Source organism: Leucopleurus acutus (genome assembly GCF_964270905.1).
Source record: "Leucopleurus acutus genome assembly, chromosome: 5".
Taxonomy (NCBI): Eukaryota; Metazoa; Chordata; class Mammalia; order Artiodactyla; family Delphinidae; genus Leucopleurus; species Leucopleurus acutus.
In genome coordinates this window covers 114,107,083-114,128,607 of record NC_139147.1, presented here as the reverse complement: position 1 = coordinate 114,128,607, position 21,525 = coordinate 114,107,083, and the positions used below count along the sequence as shown (strand labels likewise).

The window sequence follows — 21,525 nt, the reverse complement described above, 5'->3', positions numbered from 1 at the left end:
CCTTTCTCCATTACTGTGCAGTGCCACTGCTGGCATAGATCAGAAGTCTGTGTGTGCATAAATCCGATTCTGAACTATTCTGTATCATAGATTTATTTGTTTATCCTGCCCCAACACTACACTGTCTTAATTACTATATTTTGTAATAGATCTCAGTATCTGATAGAGCGTGTTCCCCTCCCTCCCAGGCTGCTTCTTCAAGAAAGTCTTGGCTCTTCTAGGTTCTTTATATTTCCATGTAAATCTTAGCATCAACTTGTCAAGACCTTCCTTCCCCCTGCACACGCAAATATACAACCTTGTTAGAATTTGAATTACAGTTGCATTGGATCTATAGATCAATTTGGGAAGAATGTCATATTAAAATACTCTTCCAATCCATGAATATTAGGTCAAATTTGTTAAATGGGTTGTTCAAATATTCTATCGTGCTACTGCTTTTTTTTTTTTTTTTTTTGGTCTAATAGTCCTCTCAATTATTGAGAGAAGCAGGCTAAAGTATCCCATTATGATTATGGATTAAATTTTTTTCCCTTTTACTTCCGTGAAATTTTGCTTTATATTTTTTGAGGCTATGTTAATAGGGGAAACATATTTTGTAACATTATACCTTCCTGGTGGATTAAAACTTCTGTCACTGTGAAGTGGTCCTCTATCTCACTGATGTTCTTTAATATTTTCATGATACGTCATTTTTGTTTATTTATATTTAATCTTTTTGTATCCTTTTATTTTATTTTTTATTTATTTTATTTTACTTTTGGCTGTGTTGGGTCTTTGTTGCTGCTCACAGGCTTTCTCTAGTTGCAGCGAGCGGGGGCTACTCTTCGTTGCGGTGTGTGGGCTTCTCATTGCAGCGGCTTCTCTTGTGGAGCACGGGCTTTAGGCGCACAGGCTTCAGTAGTTGCAGCACACGGGCTCAGTAGTTGTGCCTCGTGGGCTCTAGAGTGCAGGCTCAGTAATTGTGGTGCATGGGCTTAGTTGCTCCACGGCATGTGGGATCTTCCCAGACCAGGGATCAAACCTGTGTTCCCTGTGCTGGCAGGTGGATTCTCAACCACTGCGCCACCAGGGAAGCCCCTATCCTTATATTTTAGATATAGTCTCTTGTAATCAGTATGTGGTTGGAATTTTTCCTTAAAAAAGTTGTCAGGCAGTCTTTGTTTATTAACTGAAGCATTTACTCTATTTACATATAACTACTGACATTCCTTGACGTGTTCTATTTGTCCTCTGTTATGTGTTTTTCTTTTCCCTTCTTATCTTTTGGGGGGCATTTAAAGTGAATTATTCTAATTTTTTTGCTCTGCCTCTGATAGCTTGGAAGTTATACTCTCTACTTGTTATTTTTCTGGCTACCCCAGAAATTTCAGCAAGCAAAGTTAATTTATCAAAGTCTGAGTTTAAACTATGTTTGCCCTTCTCCCAAACCAAGGACTTTTATAACACTATAATTGCATTTAGCTTTCTTGCCAAATCATGTACTATTTTTTCAAGTATTTTTACTCTATACCGTTTCTTGAAAGTCCTTGAGCCATTATTATTATTATTGTTTTATCAGTCAACTTTTAGTTTTATACATATATCCCATGAACAGTTTTCTTTGCTCTTCATCTTTCTTGAATCTCATACTATCCAAGTACATTCTTTAGAATTCCTTTTAGTCAGAGGCTACTAGTGACAAACTCTGTTTTGCCAGACCATGTCTTTTGGGGGCATATTTTAATGAAAGATATTTTAACTGGGTATAGGCTTCTAGACTGACTGTTATTTTCTTTCAGCACACAGAAGACATTATACTGGCTTCCATTGTTGCTGTTGGGAGGTTATCTGATTTCTAACTGTTCTCTTTCAAATGTAAACAGACTTCTTTTTCTCTGCTAATCTTTAGATTTTCTTTTTGTCTTTGTGCAGTTTCACTGTACTGTGTCTAGGATTTATTTTTATTTTACTTTATTTTATTTTTTTAATTCATCCTGCTTGGGATTCTTAAATCTGTGAATAGGTCTCTTTTATCAGTTTTGGAAAATTATCATCCATTCTCTCTTCAAATACTGCCTCTGCCTGATTATCTTTTTCCTCTCCTTCTGGGATTCTGAACAAATACATTTTAGACCCTTCATTCTATTTTCATATTATACACACTTTTGTGTATTCCTTACCTTTTTTTGCCCCCATGTAAATTTTGATAGTTTTCTTTTAACCTTTCTTTCAGGTCATTAGTTCTTTCTTTAGTTGGGTCTAACCTGCATTTAACTCTCATCTTTTAAGTTTTTAATTTCAGTTTTTGTATTTTTCATTTCTAAAGTTCATTTTTTTCTTTTCAATTGTATGTCCCTTTATAGTTTTCTGTTCCCTCCATATATCTTCAAGCTGATCTTTTGTTTTCATAAACATAGTTAGATTACTTCAGTTTTCGAAGTCTTTGTAGATCTTCTCTTATTGATACTAATCCTCTGAGTTTTCATTTGTGGTGTTGAGTTTCCTTGTGTTCTTAATTATTTTTCACTGTGTGCTGGTAATTGAACTTGAAAGATAATTTGTAGGAGTGATTTCAGGGCTAGATAAGCGACCTTCCTTCAGACAGGATTTGGATTTGATTCTGTCAGAACCTCAGTTCACTGCCATGCCTTAAATTCTATATCACCCAGGGGAAACAAAACTGGTCTCAGGAGTTTAATTTCTAGGGATCTATTCTGGGGAACTATATTTAGTATAGTGTAAATTTATACACAAAGATATTGAAAGCAATGGTTAAACTATATGAAAAGGCACATAGATATTAAAATGATGTTAATGTAAGCTATGTAATATCATGGAAAAATTGTTGATAATTAAGTTAAAAGGATAAAAATTACATGTGTAATATAATTACAAGTGTTTTAACAGAAACCTATGCTTAAAAACTGTAGAACAGTGCTGTCTAATAGAACTTGTAGTGACCATAAAAATTTTCTATATCTGCCCTGCAATATGGTTGCCTTTAGTCACACACAGCTATTTAACACTTGAAATGGGGCTAGCATGACTGAAGAATTACATTTTATTTACTTATTTAATTTAAATTATTTTAAATGAGTTATTTAATTTTAATTATTTTAAATTTGGATAGCCATGTGGAGTATTTGTTACCATATTGGGCAGTGCAGATCTAGATAATATTGAAATATTAATAATGATTTGGGGGATGTGGGTGAGACTTCTGATGATTTTCTCCCATTCTTTTTAGTTTTCTAAAGGGTTCCAAATGTTCCTTACTATACACTGATCACATTTTAAAGTAAAAAAGCTTTAACCAAAATACCCCCTCATAAAACATATGTAAAGCATTGTTATAAAGTCTAGTATAAGTGAAAAGGCCAAGTCCATACCAATTCTTTTTGACAAATAGTTAAATGTGTCATGTAGCCACGCTGCCATATTCATCATGACAGCTTTTATAATTTTAGGTAAAACTGATTTTTAAAGAGTAGCAAATAAAAAAAAATTACAAGCTAATTACCTTTCCACATGCTATCCTAGAATCACAACAAACAATGGATATATTTCTTTCGTCTAGTTGATAATCAGTTAGTTCTTCCTTAGCTGACTCTACTTCTGGAATATCCATGGAAAGTTGATAAGAAATTGTTTTAAACTGCTTTGCATCTAATGGGAAAAGAATCACATGAAATACATATACGATGTTTAAAACTTTCCAAAACCTCTCTTCTAAAATGAAATTGCAAACTCTGTTACGGATGCATTGATTCATTGGACATTTTTTTAATGGAAGAAAAATGAGGACCTCCTTCTTTTGTTTAAAAAAATGAGAAATTCTCATTTGGTTGAAAGAAAAATAATGATGATTTTCATTACGTGGAATTTTCTGGCCTTAGGTTTAGTAGAAAACAGTTGAATACCAAGGAATTTTATACTAGGGGTTTCGTTGAAAAAAAAAATCTTCTCTAAGTATCTTTTCAATGGCTCTGAGTCACAGAGGAGGAGCCTGATGCTCAGAAATATTAAATAATTTATCCCCAATTGGGCAGCCTATGAGGAGAAAAGCAAGGACATAAATCCAGAACTTCTGATTCTAAAATCGGTGCCCCTTCAGTCGTACCAGTACTACAGCTATACTGGCCAGCTGACCGATGGGGCCTGCCTATAAGAAAGGAATCTGATTTGTTTTTGACAGATTTTCCATATCCTAGCTTGAAACAAAATGGAATGTATGTTTGATAAAATGAGAGACAATGAACTCAGAAGCTCTTTCTAGCTATCTGTAAAGTGCTCTATAGATGTTGCTAATTTATTTCAATCAATAACAACAGTGAGCTGAAGACTAAAAGCTTCAAAAGCCAGATGACGGAAAAGCGGGATTTTCTGAGCCATTTTGACTGATGTATTGACCAAAATGAAAAATTTTAATGTTATTTTTAGAATATGTCAGTTTTTGCTCTTGGTCAAACATGTGAGCTTTCTGATCTATAACATCAGTGTTAAGGAACTTACCTTCTTCAGAGAAAGTAGTCTGTTCTTTTGTAAACATTGCATAGTGTTGGGCCATTCGTCGCTCCAGTTTTCTACAAAATCAAAAGATGATGCATAAGTCTGAAATATGTTGGAAGTTTAAAACAGTATACTATAAATTTTTACTGTTTAAACGCTATTCCTTGTTATTTTTATCTGTTACTACTTGCGAATCAAGTCATTTAATCAGTGTGCGTGTGTTTCTACTATATTTAGTGGACAGATTTCTCCAATATAGGAATTCCGAATTGCCCTGAGAATTTGGGATTGGCAAATTTCTACTCTAAGTCAGTGAGTTCACTGAGTTTCTGAAATCTTCTGACTCTTACAGTGTCCACCAGGAATTGCAATAGGTTTGCTTTGGCCAATTTTTGTTTCTTCACTGGGAATGCATCTTCAAAATTATCTATTTTGAGAAAATGAGGTTCATTTTACAAAAAACTAACTAAGTGGGCCTATCTGAGTTTCAATATCAAAGGCTCACTGTTACCTCCGCAAAGCTTTTTCCTTTGCTTTGAGTCTGTCGACTTCACTGCCGTGGGCGGCATGAGGGTCAATACAGATTAATTCAGCTTTAGAGCTTCGGATTTTTTGTTTTCCCTCATAGATGTAGTCAATCAGGTTTTGGAAATAACTACAGCAAGAGGTCTGAAAAACAGAGTTCATTTTCATCTCATCAGTCCTAGATGATAATTACAGGAGGGAAAAAAACCCCAAAAATGTTAATGGGGTTTTGGATAACAATCTATCATAACATTTTTTTTTGGTAACAGTTTTATTGAGATATAATTCACATATCATACAGTTCACCCATTTAAAGTGTACAAGTCAATGGTTTTTAGTGTTGGGTTGGCCAAAACATTCGCTCAGGTTTTTCCATAACATTGTAGGAAAAACCCGAACGAACTTTTTGGCCAATCCAATATAGTCACAGAATTTTGCAACCATCACAACAATCAATTTTAGAAACTGAAACCTGTACCCATTAACAGTTACTCCTTATTCTCCTCTCATCTCAGCCCCTGGCAGCCACTAATCTATTTGCTGTCTTTATAGATTTGCATACAACATGTGGTACTTTGTGACTTGCTTCTTTCACATAGCAAATATTTTCATTTATGTCATAGCATGTATAAGTACTTCATTCCTTTTTATGGCTGCATAATATTTCATTGTATGGATACCCCACATTTATTTACCCTTTCATCTGTTGCTAAATGTCTGGGTTATTTTCACTTTTTGGCTGTTCTGAATCATGCTGCTGTGAACATTTGTATACACGTTTCTGGGTGGACATATGGTGTTAATTTTCTTGGGTATATACTTAGGAATGGAATTGTTTGTTGGGTTATATGGCATCTGTATGTTTAACTTTTTGAGGGATTGCCCGACTGTTTTCCAAAGCGGCTGCATCGTTTTATATTCCCCTTCAGCAGTGTATGAGGGTTCCAGTGTCTCTACATCCTTGTTATTATCTGTCTTTTGGGTTATAGCCATCCTAGTGGGTGTGAAATTGTATCCCATTGTGGTTATGATTTGCGTTGCCCTGACGGCTAACACGTAACTCTCTTAAGAATGGCAATGCAGGGAATCCTCTGGCAGTGCAGTGGTTAGGATTCTGGGCTTTCACTGCCAGGGTCCCAGGTTCGGTCCCTGGTGAGGGAACTACGATCCCACAAGCCACGCAGTGCAGCCAAAAAAAAAAAAAAAAAAAAGAAAAAGGCAATGCATTGGAAAGATGCAGAAGAAAATACTACTTATGCTTAAATTAGTGTCTAAAAGTAACACTATTTCCTCCGTAAACCTGCTTTAGAACTTACCTGTTCTACTAGTTCAGAGCTATTGTAGTCACAGGAAAGATCCACATTGGAGAGAAATGGTCTTAGATCGCTCCCACAGAACTCACACGTGGGCGATACCTCCTCCTCTTCTCTCTTCAGAGAGGAGAAAAAAAAAATGAAGACATGCCCACAAGGAGGCCCAGAGCCTCTCAGAGCAGGCGGAGCCAGAGCCCTGGACGGGGCCAGCGAATGTCCAGTCAGACAACAGGTTGATGAGGGATGTACAAACCTGCTTGAGAACTCCTGTCAGACAACATGAGGGCTCCCAGCGATGATTCGTAGGGAACTTTCAGGGGTCTGAGATCCTATATCAGAAGGCACGAAGCCAGCAGGATCTGTGTATTCCAGAAATGAGACATCATTTCTGTTCAAGGGCTCTTAAGGGCTGGGGAGGCTGAAGTGGTGTTTTGGAGGCCTCTGTCTGGTGCAGTTCGTTGGGGCGCAGCTGAGCCCATCAGGAGCTCTGTGGGTCCTTGGGATGCCTCCTCAGTGTAAGAAGAAAGTTGCAGAAATGATTTTACTGTTGACATCAGTGTCCCTTGTCGAGCAGGGGGAGGTACAGTGTGTGACTAGATGCGGGACACAAAGGATAACACATATTTGATTTTGTGTAAATGGTCTAAGGTGTTTAAATACCATAAACTCTTTCAAGACGTGTCGGCTAAGGGCTTCCCTGGTGGCGCAGTGGTTGAGAGTCCGCCTGCCGATGCAGGGGACATGGGTTCGTGCCCCGGTCCGGGAAGATCCCACATGCCGCGGAGAGGCTGGGCCCGTGAGCCATGGCCACTGGGCCTGCGCGTCCGGAGCCTGTGCTCCGCAACGGGAGAGGCCACAGCAGTGAGAGGCCCGCGTACCGCAAAGATAAATAAATAAATAAAAATTAAAAAAGAAGTGTCAGCTAAGAAAAAGTCTTGACATTACTATGTAGGCCACTGTTTACAATGCTCAACTTTCTAAAATAAATTAGAGTCCTTTCTCAAGGGAAGCCCCAGTTGGGGCACCACATTCTCCTGTCTGTGCTGTGAAGGTAATCCAGGAGGGGAGGGGAGGCTAGGGAACGCAAGAGGAGGCTGGGAGTTACGGGCGCAGGTGACTCAGTGAGGGGTGGATGCACTATGGCACTCTTAGTGATCTGAGGTCATGGCTGTGACTACAGAGCCTCCTGGCAGGTGAGCAGCCAAGCCTCGGCACAGGCCTCCAGGAAAAGACCCAGATCATGACTTGCATGTCATGAAACCACCAGGGCACCTGCAGTTACCATGGAAACCATTCTCCGAGCCTGGCAAAATGACCGCAATGGGGCCAAAGGGTGACTGAGATGGCCGGTGCAGCCAGGGACCCTAGAGTACAGTCCAGTATAATTAGGCCATGGAAAGTACCCCATAATAAGTACTGCACATCGCTGAAAGCAGAACACTCAGGGAGGAAAGCCTTGTAAGAGAGAGATGGTGGTGACGAATCCAGGACAGCTACCAAATGATGGAATGGGCAGGAAGAGCTTGGCAACACCAGGCCAGCTACAGACTGTGCTGCCAGCATCTCGGTAGTGAACTCCTCTGCCCATGGCCCCTTCACCCCTTCACTCCTTCACCTGGGGGCGAAGTAAGTAAAGATGCTTCAAAAGACATGAGTGGGGTTGGAATTTCCACCTCAAGAGGGTGTGGCTGAAGAGGAGAGCTGGCCAACCAGCTGCTGCTGCCCCTGAACTAGACCAGTGTCCAGGCCCATCTCAGAAGACCTGAAAGGTTGGCCCAGGGATGCAGGGAGAGCCAGCCCTGTCCAGGGGCCGGTGTAGGGACAGCTCTGTGGAAGGAAGTCCCCAAGGCCTTCCTCATGTTCAGGCGCATCTCTGGGTGTCAGGGGAAGAGAGCTCAAGAAACTTCCTGGATACAGGCCTTTGTGCTTCAGAAAAAGGAAGGTGCTATGTTTGAAGAAAGAATTTCAGCCTGAAGCGTCTATAAGGTGACCATACAATTTAGAAACCTGGGCAAATATAAACAGTGAATGTTGACTCATATTACGTTACGTGATGTATTTAATGATTACCATGCATTAGATCGCATAGTTCAACGTGCTGCACAAAATGACAGTGAACACCAACCACACTGGTGCATCCACACGGCATTCCCGTCAACTCCTGCACACGCATCTGTGCCGTCCTGCCTCACATGATTGGTATCTCTGATTTCTGTGAATAAGCCTGTACCTTTAGTGTACCCCAAAAGAAGTAATCAAGGAGGTTCCAGTCTGGGGAGTGTGCAGCTCTCTCCACATGACCATGCCGTGCAAGTTTGGAAATAATCATACCACCGGTCAGTCCCTTACCTCTGTGGCAAGGCAGGGTGGTTTGTGTCCTGTTGGAATTACTAAGGTGACCTCTCCCTTGCCCATTGAATGCAGACATTAATTGGTCATTTAATGTGATCAAATACAGCTCACGTTCACCTGTGCTGCCTGGCTTTATGACCACTGTTATAGGTTGAGTCGTGCTCCCCCAAAGGCTCTGTTGAATTTCTAACCCCTGGTACCTGTGAATGTGGCCTGACTTAGAAATGGGGTCTCTGCAGATATAATCAAGTTAAGATGAGGTCATTAGCGTGGGCGCTAATCCAATATGACTGGTGTCCTTGGAGAAGAGGGACATTTGGACAGAGACACACAGAGTGTGCTGGGACAACCAAGGCAGAGATTGGAGTGATGCAGCCGAAAGCCAAGGAATGCCAAGGATTGACGGCCACCACCAGAAGCTCAGAAGAGGCAAGGAGGGACTCTCCCCTCCAGGTTAGACTTGCTGACACCTTGATTTTGGACTTCCAGCCTTCAGAACTGTGAAACAATACTTTTCTGTCGCTGTAAGCCACCTAGTTTCTGGTATTTTGTTCCAGCAGCCCTAGGAAACGAATAGAGCCACCCTAAGTGCTATTCCAAGTAAATGAGCTCCTTGCCTTTTTTTTTGTAAAAGTATGTTCACTGTCTTTTGTGCAGATCATCATGGGGCTTTTTATACCATTTATTACAGTAAAAGCAAAAAGAAATATAGATGAAAATTACCTTGAACTTAATGCCTAAATTGGAACTCTCTTGTTTGAATGTGAAAATAGATGGTGGTCCGATGCTGGGTAGTGTTCTCAGAGAGGGCTCAAAAAGTGTTATGAAGTCTTCCTTAAACTAAATTTTAAAAAGAGGGAGAAAGAAAAAAATTGAAGATTGAATAAGTGATTTTTACCATGAGTTCAGTGTACTAGTTGGACTGATAAACATTTCTTACCTCCAGCTCACATAAAATATTTAGTTTTGGCTCTTCTGGGTTAATTACCCATTTTGCTGAAGACAAAAAGACAGATTTAGAAGGAATGTTTGAAAACTTTGTGCAGTGTATTCCATTTTCTCTAGTTTGAAGATCCTAGCCCATGACACACACTCACTTACACACACACACACACACACACACACACACACACACACACATGCTGTCTAAATGCCCTGAAACCCTACCTTCACCTTCTCCTAGGGGAGCTCTTTTCTAAAGGGGTTGGACACCGTCCAAGTTAAGGCTGGTTTCCTAAGGGCAGTTTGCCTTTGCCAGCAGAGGGGATGACGCCAAACATCCAGTTACCTCTTAATTTAGAAGCTAGATTTTCAGATTCATCTTCCTTCTCTACAGAGGGCACTTCCTTCTCTGTAAAAAGAGTGTACATTTGTCATCAATCCTGACAGAGGATGAAAGAAGTCTAATAGAAAAGAAAATATGCCTCTTGGAAAAATAAGTGCCCTTTTTGTGTTTTATTTTTAATTTTTTTTTTTTGCCTTTTCCCAAATAACATTTTGTCAACAGTAAGTAAAAAACAGAGAAGGCTCACCACTAATGAATCACATTAAAAAATGCTTCCTTGGGCTTCCCTGGTGGCGCAGTGGTTGAGAGTCCACCTGCCGATGCAGGGGACAGGGGTTCGTGACCCGGTCCGGGAGGATCCCACATGCCGCGAAGCGGCTGGGCCCGTGAGCCATGGCCACTGAGCCTGCGCATCCGGAGCCTGTGCTCCGCAACGGGAGAGGCCACAACAGTGAGAGGCCCGCGTACCGCAAAAAAAAAAAAAAAAAAAAATGCTTCCTTGCTTCTTTTTAGTCTTAGAATGTTACACGAATGCATATTTTATTTGATTATAATCATGGTTTGCAGACCCTTTTGTGTTCTGCCTTTTAAAATTACTATTCTGTCTAATTTATGACTGTTACTCTGCAAAAGATTTTTCAGGGAGAAGAGTGCTGGCGTGGGGTGAGAGGGCGGTTCCCAGTTCAAGACAGTGAACTAAACCACCAGAATAATTCCCTCTGCAGATTCCAGGGCAATACTGGAAATGGGGAAGACAGCCATCTATCAGCACACGAGCCGCTTGGAGTAAATATCTGGAAAGGTAAGCAGACAGGACTGGGATGATGAAAAACCGATCAGAACAACCTACAATGAAACAGAGGTAAAGGGAGAGGGCAGACCCATTTTCCCTGTATAGCCAGGGCTGGTGCTGGAGAAAGAGGTGGGCTTCAGAAAATGACATACTTCATATGTTGAGTACCTGAACAATTTAAAAATATGTTTTGGGCATTTTGCCCAACAGGAATACCAGCACAGGTATTAAAAGACAAACAAACGAATGAACAAGACTTTCATTAAGGCATTATTTGTCATAGGGAAGAGGTCAAAACACAAAACCAAACCAAACCAAACAACCCTGCAACATCTAACAATCAGATGTATTCATAAGTCACAGTAACTGTAGGTATATAAGGCAATACTACATAGTCATTGCAAGGAATTAGATCAATATTTCCTGACATGGAAAGATGTCCTTGATACACTGCTAAGTAAAAAAAATTAAAGACGAGATAAAACTGCTGTTATTCACAGGAAATGTAATTGTCTAGTGGACTTTTAACTGATAAAATATTAGAAAAAGTTCAGCAAGGGAATCAGATACAAAATTAATGCATTGAAATCAATAGTTTTCCTATACATTGACAATAACCAATTAGAAAATATAATAGGAAAAAAAGATTCCAATTATTACATCAATAAAAGACAACTGTAAAACACCTAGGAATAAACTAATAAGAGGTGCATAGCAGTTCTCTATGAAAAAAACCTACAAAAAAAGATATGAAAAAATTGAAAAGGTACATTAGGTTCCTGCTGTTAAACTAATCAAACAAGGAAGCCATTAGATGAGGGGGCTCTAATGCCTTGGTAGCCAATTGTAAGCAAAGTGAAACCTAAGCCAGAGTCAGTTCCTCAAGGTTAATGCCTCAAGGTTAAGAACAGCTCATAGCAAACAGCCAACCGGGCTTTCCCAAATACAGTTAAGTCCTCTACACATGAACCTTCAAATTGCGAACTTTCAAAGATATGAACGTGCGTTCCCACGTCCAATCACATAAATTAGTTCATGTGTCTGGCGTACATTGTCACGTGAATGCATCCTCTACAAGTGGTTGTGCTTTTGAGTACTTTACTGTACAGTACTGTTGGCTGTGCAACACGAGGAGCTGACTGATGAAGACCTGATGGAATTGGAGGCCCAGAGAAAGGACGAAGAGAGACAAGAGGAAGAAGTAACTGAAGAACCGAAGAGATTGACGATGCAGGAAATGGCAAGGGGATTTTCTTTATTTGAGGAGGCGCTGTTAGCTTTTGAGGCATAGGATGGTACACGAAGGTTGCAGCAGCCGCTCAGAATGCAATCCAGTGCTACCATGTCATCTATGACAAGGAAAAAGAGCTACTACCCAGACATCGCTGGATCCTTTTTTCAAGAGGGTAGATAGAACTGAATCTGGCAAGGAACCAGACCCTGTGCCATCAGCGTCAGGTGTGAGTGAAGTTGTAGTTTGCCCTCCGTCTCCTATTGCTGACGATCCTTCAGCTCTACCATCTCCCACCTCCTCTCCCTCCTCCAATCAGTAACTCTCCTTGCCTGTTCACTTGATGCCAGCCCCTGGATGCCAGCTGTTGTACTGTACTACTGTACTTTTCAAGGGACTGTACTGTAAGATTAAAAATGTTTTCTTGATTTTTTTGTTTGTTTTTCATGTATTATTTGTGTGAAAAGTATTATAAACCTATTACAGTAAAGTACTATATAGCTGATTGTGTTAGTTGGGTACCTAGGCTAACTTCGTTGGACTTCGACCAAATTGGACTTACGAACACACTGTCGGAATGGAACTCGTTCGTATGTAGGTGACCTACTGTAATGCAACCTTGAGCAACAGCCAGATGATTTCCTTGCTTTGCTCCCACGACTTCTCTATAAAAACCTCTCCTTAGGTCTTGTCTGTGGACATAACCACTTCTGGCTTGGCGCTACCTGTTTCCAATCCACATCTGCTCAAATAAACTCTTAAAAATTTGAAAATGCCTCAACTTATCTTTGAACGCTGCAGAGCAGGACCAAAGAATCAACTTGTCAAACTCCATTGAAAAACTTCATCACAATTACATTGAATATATAGATTAATTTGGGAATAATTAACATGTTTTAATATTAGGTTTAATATATTAATATTAATTATACGTCTGATTTTTTAAAAAAAATATTTATTTATTTTTGGCTGTGTTGGGTCTTCATTTCTGTGCGAGGGCTTTCTCTAGTTGCAGCGAGCGGGGGCCACTGTTCATCGCAGTGCACAGGCCTCTCACTATCGCTGCCTCTCTTGTTGCAGAGCACAGGCTCCAGACGCGCAGGCTCAGTAGTTGTGGCTCACGGGCCTAGTTGCTCCGCGGCATGTGGGATCTTCCCAGACCAGGGCTCGAACCCGTGTGCCCTGCGTTGGCAGGCAGATTCTCAACCACTGTGCCACCAGGGAAGCCCAAATTTTTAATTATGTTAGATTGTGTCACTCCTCTGTGCAGACCCTCCAGTGACTTCCCACTTCATTCTCATTGAGTAAGATTTGGTCCTCATTGTCTCTGATTTTATCCCGTAGGGCTCACCTCCTTACTTACCCCACTGCAGCCAAGCTGGCTGCCTCCTTGTTCTAGAAGGAAGCACTTGTTCTTCCCTGTGCCTGGAACACTCTTCCCCCAGAGATCATTATCACTCTCTCTCCTCCTTGAGGTCTTTACTCAAATATTTCAGCTTCTCGGTGAAGATTTACCTCAGCATCCTGGGTAAGCTTGTACCCATCTACCCAACATTTCCCATCCCTCTCCCTGCTTTATTTTCCTCCTTAGCACTTACATTATGTAAGATATTGTGTATTTACTTACTTTGTGTATCATTTATCTCACTATTACTTCCACCTCCCACACTTTAATAGAAGACCATTGAGACAGGGGGTTTGCCTGCCCTATTCATTGCTGTTACCTTAGAACAGGAAACTGACCTATGACAGGTGCTTGGTGTGTGCTCAATAAACATCTCATGAATAAGTGATATAACATAAAACAATAAAATTGAAAGGAAAGGCTATTCGTAACGATCACTTCTGAGGAATATACTGGGATAAGTTAAAAACTTAATGTTTACATTATATTTTTCTTAATGGTTTGATGTTTTAAAAACGGCACGCATGTTACTTCTATAATAAAAAATAAAGATGTGTTTCAAAGTATGATGACAGATTATTTCTTGATGTGAATACAGGTGCTACCATTTATTAAAGGCTCAGTGCCAAGGAGTTTAAATGTTGAGTTTCATTTTGATCTTTATAACAGTCCTGTTGCAGAAGGATTATTAAGGCCAACAGAGAAAGAAACAGAGTCAATGAGGTTAAGTGACTTGCCCAGTTGTCATGATGTTAGTTTGTTTGGGGGCTGGGATTCAATCCTAGCTCTCCTGGCCATTTACACCAGTGCCCTTTCCAGTGTACAATCCCATCTCCCAGCAAAAGCTAAAAAACCAAACTACTCACTCGGCTGCTGCATGCCTGACAATTCTTGAAGCCAACTTTCTTCTGTTTGTACTGATGTTGAAATTCTTGGATACAGATTGTGATAGACAGCCCTGAAATTTAGACAAAATGTTAGTTTTCAGTATACCTATAGAGTTGTTAGCAGTTCTTCTAAATCTAGTACATTTAACAATCAAATAACAGATGTTCTTAGAAGATCCTGATTTCTTTTTCCTTTGAAATATTTTCTTCCGTTCTGTGTCTTCAGTAAAGTCAGGCACAGTGTGTTTGCATCATATCTGTTCTTTGCAAAGCACTCTTCTCTCAATCCTGGAGGCTCCCAATACCGTAGTATTTCTCTCACGGAGTAAATTACTACCCCTCTATCTGTGCTGTGTGTTGGTGGTGGCGGCGGCGATGATGGTATGTGTGTTTAAACATTTACTTGAATTTAAATTAGAACGTGTTGTTCATTTTAAAATAGCTTTAAAATAATCCAAGCTCTTTTTAAAGGGCTGAAGTTAAGTGCGTTGTAATTAAGCAATCTGTATTCTTTCCACAAGCAGTTTAATCAGTTAGTTATCATCTACATGATAGGAAGCAGGAATTTATTGACTTTTACTAGCTAAAATGACTGCTACTGGTAACAAGTAAACAATACCTATTGCTTTTCAAGTTCCTTTGCCTCTTTGAATTTCGATTTTTTTTGCCATAATTTGCTGGCTCTTCTAAAATTATCAAACAAAATTTCCCAAATAATTTAGTCAACTTTAGGATTGTCACTTTTTCACCTTTCTCAGTTCTCTTATGTCTCCACCTTCCTTTTTTGGTGCTTTGTTCCTTGAAACATTGTGTGTTGAGAACTCCTCTGCAGAAGCCACCTGAACAAGTGTCTGGGGGAGTCCTGATTGTCTAAGTTCCCATCGAAAAAAGTTATGGGACCAAGAGTAAAGGAACATTGACGAGCAATCCCTAGACAACATTTTACATTTCAGTGTTTTCCCAATACAGTAGTTAACAAAATCAATACATAACTCATCTAGGTCTCTGCCTCCCTTGAACCAACATGAAAGATTGTTTCTGAAATTCTGTGTAAAGATGGCAGACATTGGAGGATAAGAACAAAATTAACATTTCCTGAGAACTTACTGTGTTGTAGTAGATACATAGTAGTTGCTTTACTTACATTACTTCATTTATCTTTATAAAAACCAATCAAGGTAGGAATTAGTATACCCTTTCCTTTTTTTTTTAAATTTTTATTGGAGTATAGTTGATCTACAATGTTGTGTTAGTTTCAGGTGTACAACAAAGTCAATCAGTTATATATATACATATTTCCACTTTTTTTTTTTTTTAGATTCTTTCCCCATATAGGCCATTACAGAGTATTGAGTAGAGTCCCCTGTGCTATACAGCAGGTAGTATTCCTTTTCTATAGGCAAGGAAATTGAGGCTCTGGGGGGCCTTCTCAAAATCAAACATGACAGAGGCAGATGGGGCCCAGACCTATTTGGTTCCAAAACCTGTGTTTCTCCAGATTCATCTGCCTCCTAAAGTTTGCCCCAGAATAGTAATAGGGCAATTAAAAGTAGAAATTGAGCCAGTATTGGTTGCATTTCTGTTTCTTTTAAGGACAGATTTCCTTAAAAACACAATCTCACCAAATTCACCAGAGAATGCTTTGAAGTACAGAAGAACATCTTCTTAGGAAGATTTATGAGGAGAAATTAAGAATTTGATTTAGGAAAGAGAAGTTCCCATATGATAGAAAGTCCAGGTCAAGATGGCACCTGAACACACAATTCTCCCCTTCCTTCCAAGATCTTATTGAACTAACACTTCAAAGCCACAAACAAGCAATAGCCCTGGAAAACAAGAGCGGTGTCGTCAGTAGCCAAGTAATATTGAAGAAGTCCTTGAAAGAAAGAAAATAAATGGCCTCAGGTTGATGGAAAACTAGAGCAGAGACCGCCACAGCTCAAGATAAGAGACATAAGTAAAGTTCTTCCAAAGGGAACTCCTGAGAAGCTCCTAGCCCAGACTCGACCAAATGCACAGGGGAGGGGGCTGGAGATGGTCATCAGGGTAGTTCAAGGAGTGAACATGGGACAGCTGGCCACTCAGACCCCTTCCTCTCCTCTTACACGGGGCAGTTGGCAGCAGTTGTGTTTATTTCCGGATGAAGCCCAAAGAACTGGTTTCTAAAAAGCCTGCCTGGGGAAGTTTAGGTCTGAAAGAGAAGCAGAGTGCAGGATGAGTTACTCAGGACCTACCCAATAGGCTTGGGTGAAAGAGGAGGAAGGGAGAGTCCCATGAAAGAAATGCATGAGGAACTCCAGCCACACAGTGAAGTGTCCTTATCATAACTAGTAATAGTGGGCTTACCCACCTTGCCTGCTCCCTGCTGACACCCCACAGGAAGCTGGCTGTGACTGCCCTACCCACCCACGCAGGACTCACAGTCAACCTTCCCCTGCCAGCCCAGTCAAGAAACAGAACTACTTGGCTGCAGGACTCCTATCCTGTTTCAGCTACCTGTCAGTCATTCATTGATAAATGCAATTGGATAACCAAGGATTACCAGTCACTGAAGGACAATCCATAGCATGGAATAGAAGGACCAAGAAAAACAAACAGAACAAGTGATCTTGAAAGAAAAAAGAAGAAATACAAAGAACAAATGAGAACTTTAGTATTTTATAACAGTACCCTCAAAGAGATTTAAACACGCACACACACACACACCTCTTCAGAGAGTAAGAATCGGTTCTTGGAAATTATATGAATCCCCCAATAAAAAATTCTGTACAAAGGCTACATCATAGCATGTAAACACCAAGAATCTTGAAGATATCCAAGAAGTCCAACAGCCAGTTGGACTGTCGCAGTTCCAAAGGAAAGACTAGAGAAAATGAAGGGGAGGAAATAAATATTAGAAGGGTTTGAAAATCAGACTGGTCAGCAATACTGGATACTAGAAGGCAATGAAGCAATGTCTTCGGAGCTCTGAAGGGAAATGGTTTTAAACCCATTCTTTTATTCCAGGTTATATTATTAATAAAGTATGAGGGCAAAAGGAAGAAATTTCAAGACAGGCGAGAACTCAGAAATTTGACTATACATGAGATCAATATGAAATAATTACCTGGGGAGTTTCTCCAGCAAAAAGAAAAGGAATAAAAGAAAGAAAACAATATGGAAAACAAGAAAGTATGGCCGTTGAGCCCAACTCAGAAAAATTGAAGACAACTAAAAACAACTGAGAGTTGAGAAGTTCTTCTTTTAGGAGCCAAGTTTTACAGACATAGGATTTCATTTTCTTGTGCAGGAATGCAGTCACATCATTGGGTTCTTAGCAGGAAATTGTGAGTATTGGTTATTGGTCTTCAACGTTTAGAATCAACTTGTACCCAAAGCACTAAGAGCTAGCTAATTATAATTACAAAATATGCAAACATTATAAAACTTGGTAAAGTAATATGACTTTATAGGACTATATATTATATATTTTAATAAAGTCTGTTACATAATTTGTTGTTAATTGGGAGAGGAAAGGGTGAGAGAAGGAAGTAGAAGTGCATTAAGGTGTTAATTTTTCAAAATAGAGTTAATAGTTACTAAAATTGATAAATCAAGAAGTAGAGGTTTAAATACTTTAAAGTCCTAAAGGTTAGAAAGTATAAAAATAATCTAACTACTGAAAATGGAGAGGAGGGAAGTAGTGTGTTACGTTCCTCAGCTTTCATGGTGGGAAGTCAGTAGCTATGTCAAAGATTAATAAATCAAGGAATGAAAATATGCTATTTAAATTATACTGGAAACAAAACAAACTGTTAACAATATGTTAACTCGGGTGAGTGGAAGTGGGAGCAGAGAAGGGTACAGAAATTTTAAATTTTATAGCTTTGTCTACTTTAATGTTTTAACCATGTACATATATTATATTTTATTAAAATGTTAACTTGGATAAATAAAAACATATTAGTGGGGCAGAACAATTCTCTTTCTGCTTAAAAATGGAAATTTGCTTATAAAAGCAAAACTTAGGTGAACAATAATGTGAGATTGTGGACCCATGTTTGGTGTGAGGTTTCAGGGAAGACTGATAAAGATGTTCCAAATGTGTTTCTCTGGTGTCTTCCTATTATAGTTAGAAGTGCTTGGAGGCTAATAGCAATAACAACAAGAAAAAGAAACCGTACTTTCCACTCTCCACCACAGGTGTCCCTGATCACTCCTAAATTTAGCCAATAGAGACTTACGTCCTACAGCCTCATAGCACTTACTGTTGTGCACATGACATTTATGATTTCATGCTATATTAGTAAGTAGACATGTCATCTCTACAGATAGATAATAAGCCGGTGATGGGCAGGGACCCTATCTATCTCCTCCAAAGTGTCTAACAGTGTAGATTAAAAAACACCTTTTTGAATAAATTGGTTGTAAATGCCCTGGATGATTTTACTCTACTTCCTGACATGTTTATTCCAAAAGTAAACATCATCAGCTTCAAAAAAATAATAATATAGAACACTGAAAACAATTTCTTACCTATCTAAATCCGTTTCAGACATGTCTTTTTTAAATGTCTGAAGTATTTTAGGAAAACCTGTTGAATGAAACATTAAACAATTTAGCCATTCCCTTTAAATCAGTGGCTCTCAAAAGGACAATTTTGCCCCCCAGGAAACATTTAGCAACGTTTAAAGACATTTTTGATTGTCACAGAGCCCGGTAGGGGCTAACTGGCATGGTCAGAAGTGGAGGCCAGGGGTGCTGCTAAACATCCTGTAATGTGTAGTCCATCCAACTGCCCTCAACCCACGCGGCCCCAGCAAAGAATGATCCTGACCAAAATGTCAATGCTGGGAGATGGACAAATCTACTGTAAGTAACTGCTGTGCCTCTCTTTTTAAGGAAGTGGCTGGAGTGGTTTCAGTCCCGGAAGTTAAGCACAAAAGTGAATTATTTTTGGCTGGGCTGTTTCAGTAGCAGAGCGCCCTTAAAGCACTACTTCTTCTTTAGGAGTGGGGCGCGCGCGCATGTGTGTATGTGTGTGTGTGTGTGCGCGCGCGCGCGCTCGTGTTTGAGGGGGGCGGCGGGGGGAGAGAATGAATGTAAGAGGACGCGGTCACTGAAGGCACGAAGTGTTATAAAATGAGCACTCCGTACAGCACTGCCTGTTTCCAGTTTGACGAGGCTCAACTGTGGACCATCACAAGCGCTCAGCCAAGATTTCAGTGTCTTGAGGGACTGAGATAAGGGTGTGTGTGAAGTCTTGTGTGTATTTGGAAACAGACTGCCGGGTAGACGGAGGCTCTAGAGGAGTTCGACCTGCCCTCCCCTAGGGACAGGGAAGCCTTCGAGGAACGGGTTGGGCGGGCCGGGGAACGGTACTTTTTGGGGAGGAGGTGCTGGAGGGTGCACTCTCGCTGGCCACCGGCGTCTGGCTCCACTTCAGGCTCGGCGTTCGGCTGAGCGTCGGCGTCGGGCTCAGGCTGGGGCTGACTACGCTGGCTGAGCGGGGACGAAAGGCTTTCCATTCTTCCTCATTGCCATCTCCGAAGGCCAAAAGCTTCCATAAGTACTCCTCGCTGAACCCCCCATCCTGGTCCGCCGCCGCCGCCGCGTCCTCCTCGTCCTCCTCGTCCTCCTCGTCCTCCTCCTCGGGCTTTCTGAAGCTGTGATTAGAGTGCATTTTGGCCGCGGCGGGAGGGAAGCGGGATCGCGGCCAGCGCAGGGGACACCGGCGGGTCTAGGCCTGGGGCGCGCAAGGCCTCCTGTGCGTCCGTCTCCCTGGGCAACGGCCGGCCGCGCGGCCCCCGAGTCTGGAGATTAAAGTCGCAGGACCCTTCAGCCCGGAGGACTGGCGCTGCGGGGAGAGGGGCGGAGAGGCACGGAGCGACCATGGGGGGAACTAGGACCACTGAAAGCTCCTTTCGCACCTGCTCTCCGGAGTCTCGGAGAACCCTAGCGGCCTGCCGTGAATTGATCTTCCTTTCCAATCTCTCTCAGCTCCTTTGGAGACAGTCTTTCGAAATTTTTTTTTTTTGCGGTACGCGGGCCTCTCACCGCTGTGGCCTCTCCCGTTGCGGAGCACAGGCTCCGGACGCGCAGGCTCAGCGGCCATGGCTCACGGGCCCAGCCGCTCCGCAGCATGTGGGATCTTCCCGGACCGGGGCACGAACCCGTGTCCCCTGCATCGGCAGGCGGACTCCCAACCACTGCGCCACCAGGGAAGCCCTTTCAAAATTTTTTAAAATTTAAAAAATGGAGGTATGGTCGACTTACAATATTGTATTAGTTTCTAGTGTACAACATAATGATTTCAATATTTTTGTAGACCATACTCCATTTAATTTTATTATAAAATATTGGGGAGCCAGTCTTTTTCTTTTTGGACTGGGGAGGGGGCGTGGCTACTAGCTATGGGCACCCGTAAGGCCTCTTGGTAGTGCTGATGCCGGCGTTTGGGTGCTTGCTGGAGCTTACAATAAAACTTTATTTACAAAAGCTGGCACTGGTCCTTGGTCGTAGTTTGCTGGCTTGGCTTTTTAAAACACTGCCTTAAATATTGTTTATCTTGATTAGTGAGATTTTTGATGCCGCTTACCTTTTGCGACCGAGGTGAGTGCCTTGCTCTAGTCCAGGGCCTGATTGATGCTTGTTTCATCCATCCATCCAGGAGGTGGAAAAAGCTTGAGGCATCTGGCCACCAAGGCATCTCCTGCGTCTTTCTGGGGCTTTGTTTTCAGCTCATTGTACTTGCTACCCCCGGAGCCAGAAAGCAGCTCGGGTTTGGCTGCTCATTGCTCAAAAGTCGATGGTCAAGAAGCAAGGGTAGGTGGAAAAAGAAAGGGGCTTTGTTCAGGAAGTTGGCAACCTGGGGAGGTGGCGAACTAGTGTCCCCCAAACCATCCCCCAATGGCCAGATCGGAGTGCAAGAGCCTTTAAAGGAAAGCTCCAAGGATGTGCAGGCCGGGGCTATGTGCAGAGCAGCACAGTCAGCTCTGACCATCATCTTGAAACTGCTCATGCGGTGGTCTGGTCAGCGTCATCTTGATTGTTTTAAGCACAGTTAATCTTCAGCTCCAGGATCGGTGTGTTGCCGTTTTCTTGAGGCCAGTCCCTGGAATGGTGCTAGCCATAGGTTCAGTACTGCTCAGAACGGAGCAGCTTATATTATGACTACAGTCTGGTCATCATGCAGTTAGCTTTTTCCCTCTTTCGGTGGTTATAGTATCTGCAAAACAACTCAGGAATGTGTCTCAGGTATTGT

At 41.3% G+C, this 21,525-nt stretch overlaps 1 protein-coding gene across 1 annotated transcript in view; it reads right to left on the bottom strand.

Moving 5' to 3' along the window:
• The window catches only part of ERICH6 (glutamate rich 6), a gene marked incomplete at both ends in the record, with an annotated part of 34,001 nt that extends 14,057 nt beyond the window's left edge, over positions 1-19,944 (bottom strand). The window contains 10 exons of the mRNA XM_082839281.1: positions 3,503-3,648; positions 4,495-4,565; positions 5,003-5,160; positions 6,333-6,446; positions 9,405-9,521; positions 9,622-9,677; positions 9,970-10,032; positions 14,262-14,353; positions 18,798-18,855; positions 19,644-19,944. Of these exons, the coding sequence (XP_082695407.1) occupies positions 3,503-3,648; positions 4,495-4,565; positions 5,003-5,160; positions 6,333-6,446; positions 9,405-9,521; positions 9,622-9,677; positions 9,970-10,032; positions 14,262-14,353; positions 18,798-18,855; positions 19,644-19,944 (1,176 nt within the window). The remainder of the gene's footprint in view (positions 1-3,502; positions 3,649-4,494; positions 4,566-5,002; positions 5,161-6,332; positions 6,447-9,404; positions 9,522-9,621; positions 9,678-9,969; positions 10,033-14,261; positions 14,354-18,797; positions 18,856-19,643) is intronic.
• Between the last annotated feature and the right edge of the window lie 1,581 nt (positions 19,945-21,525).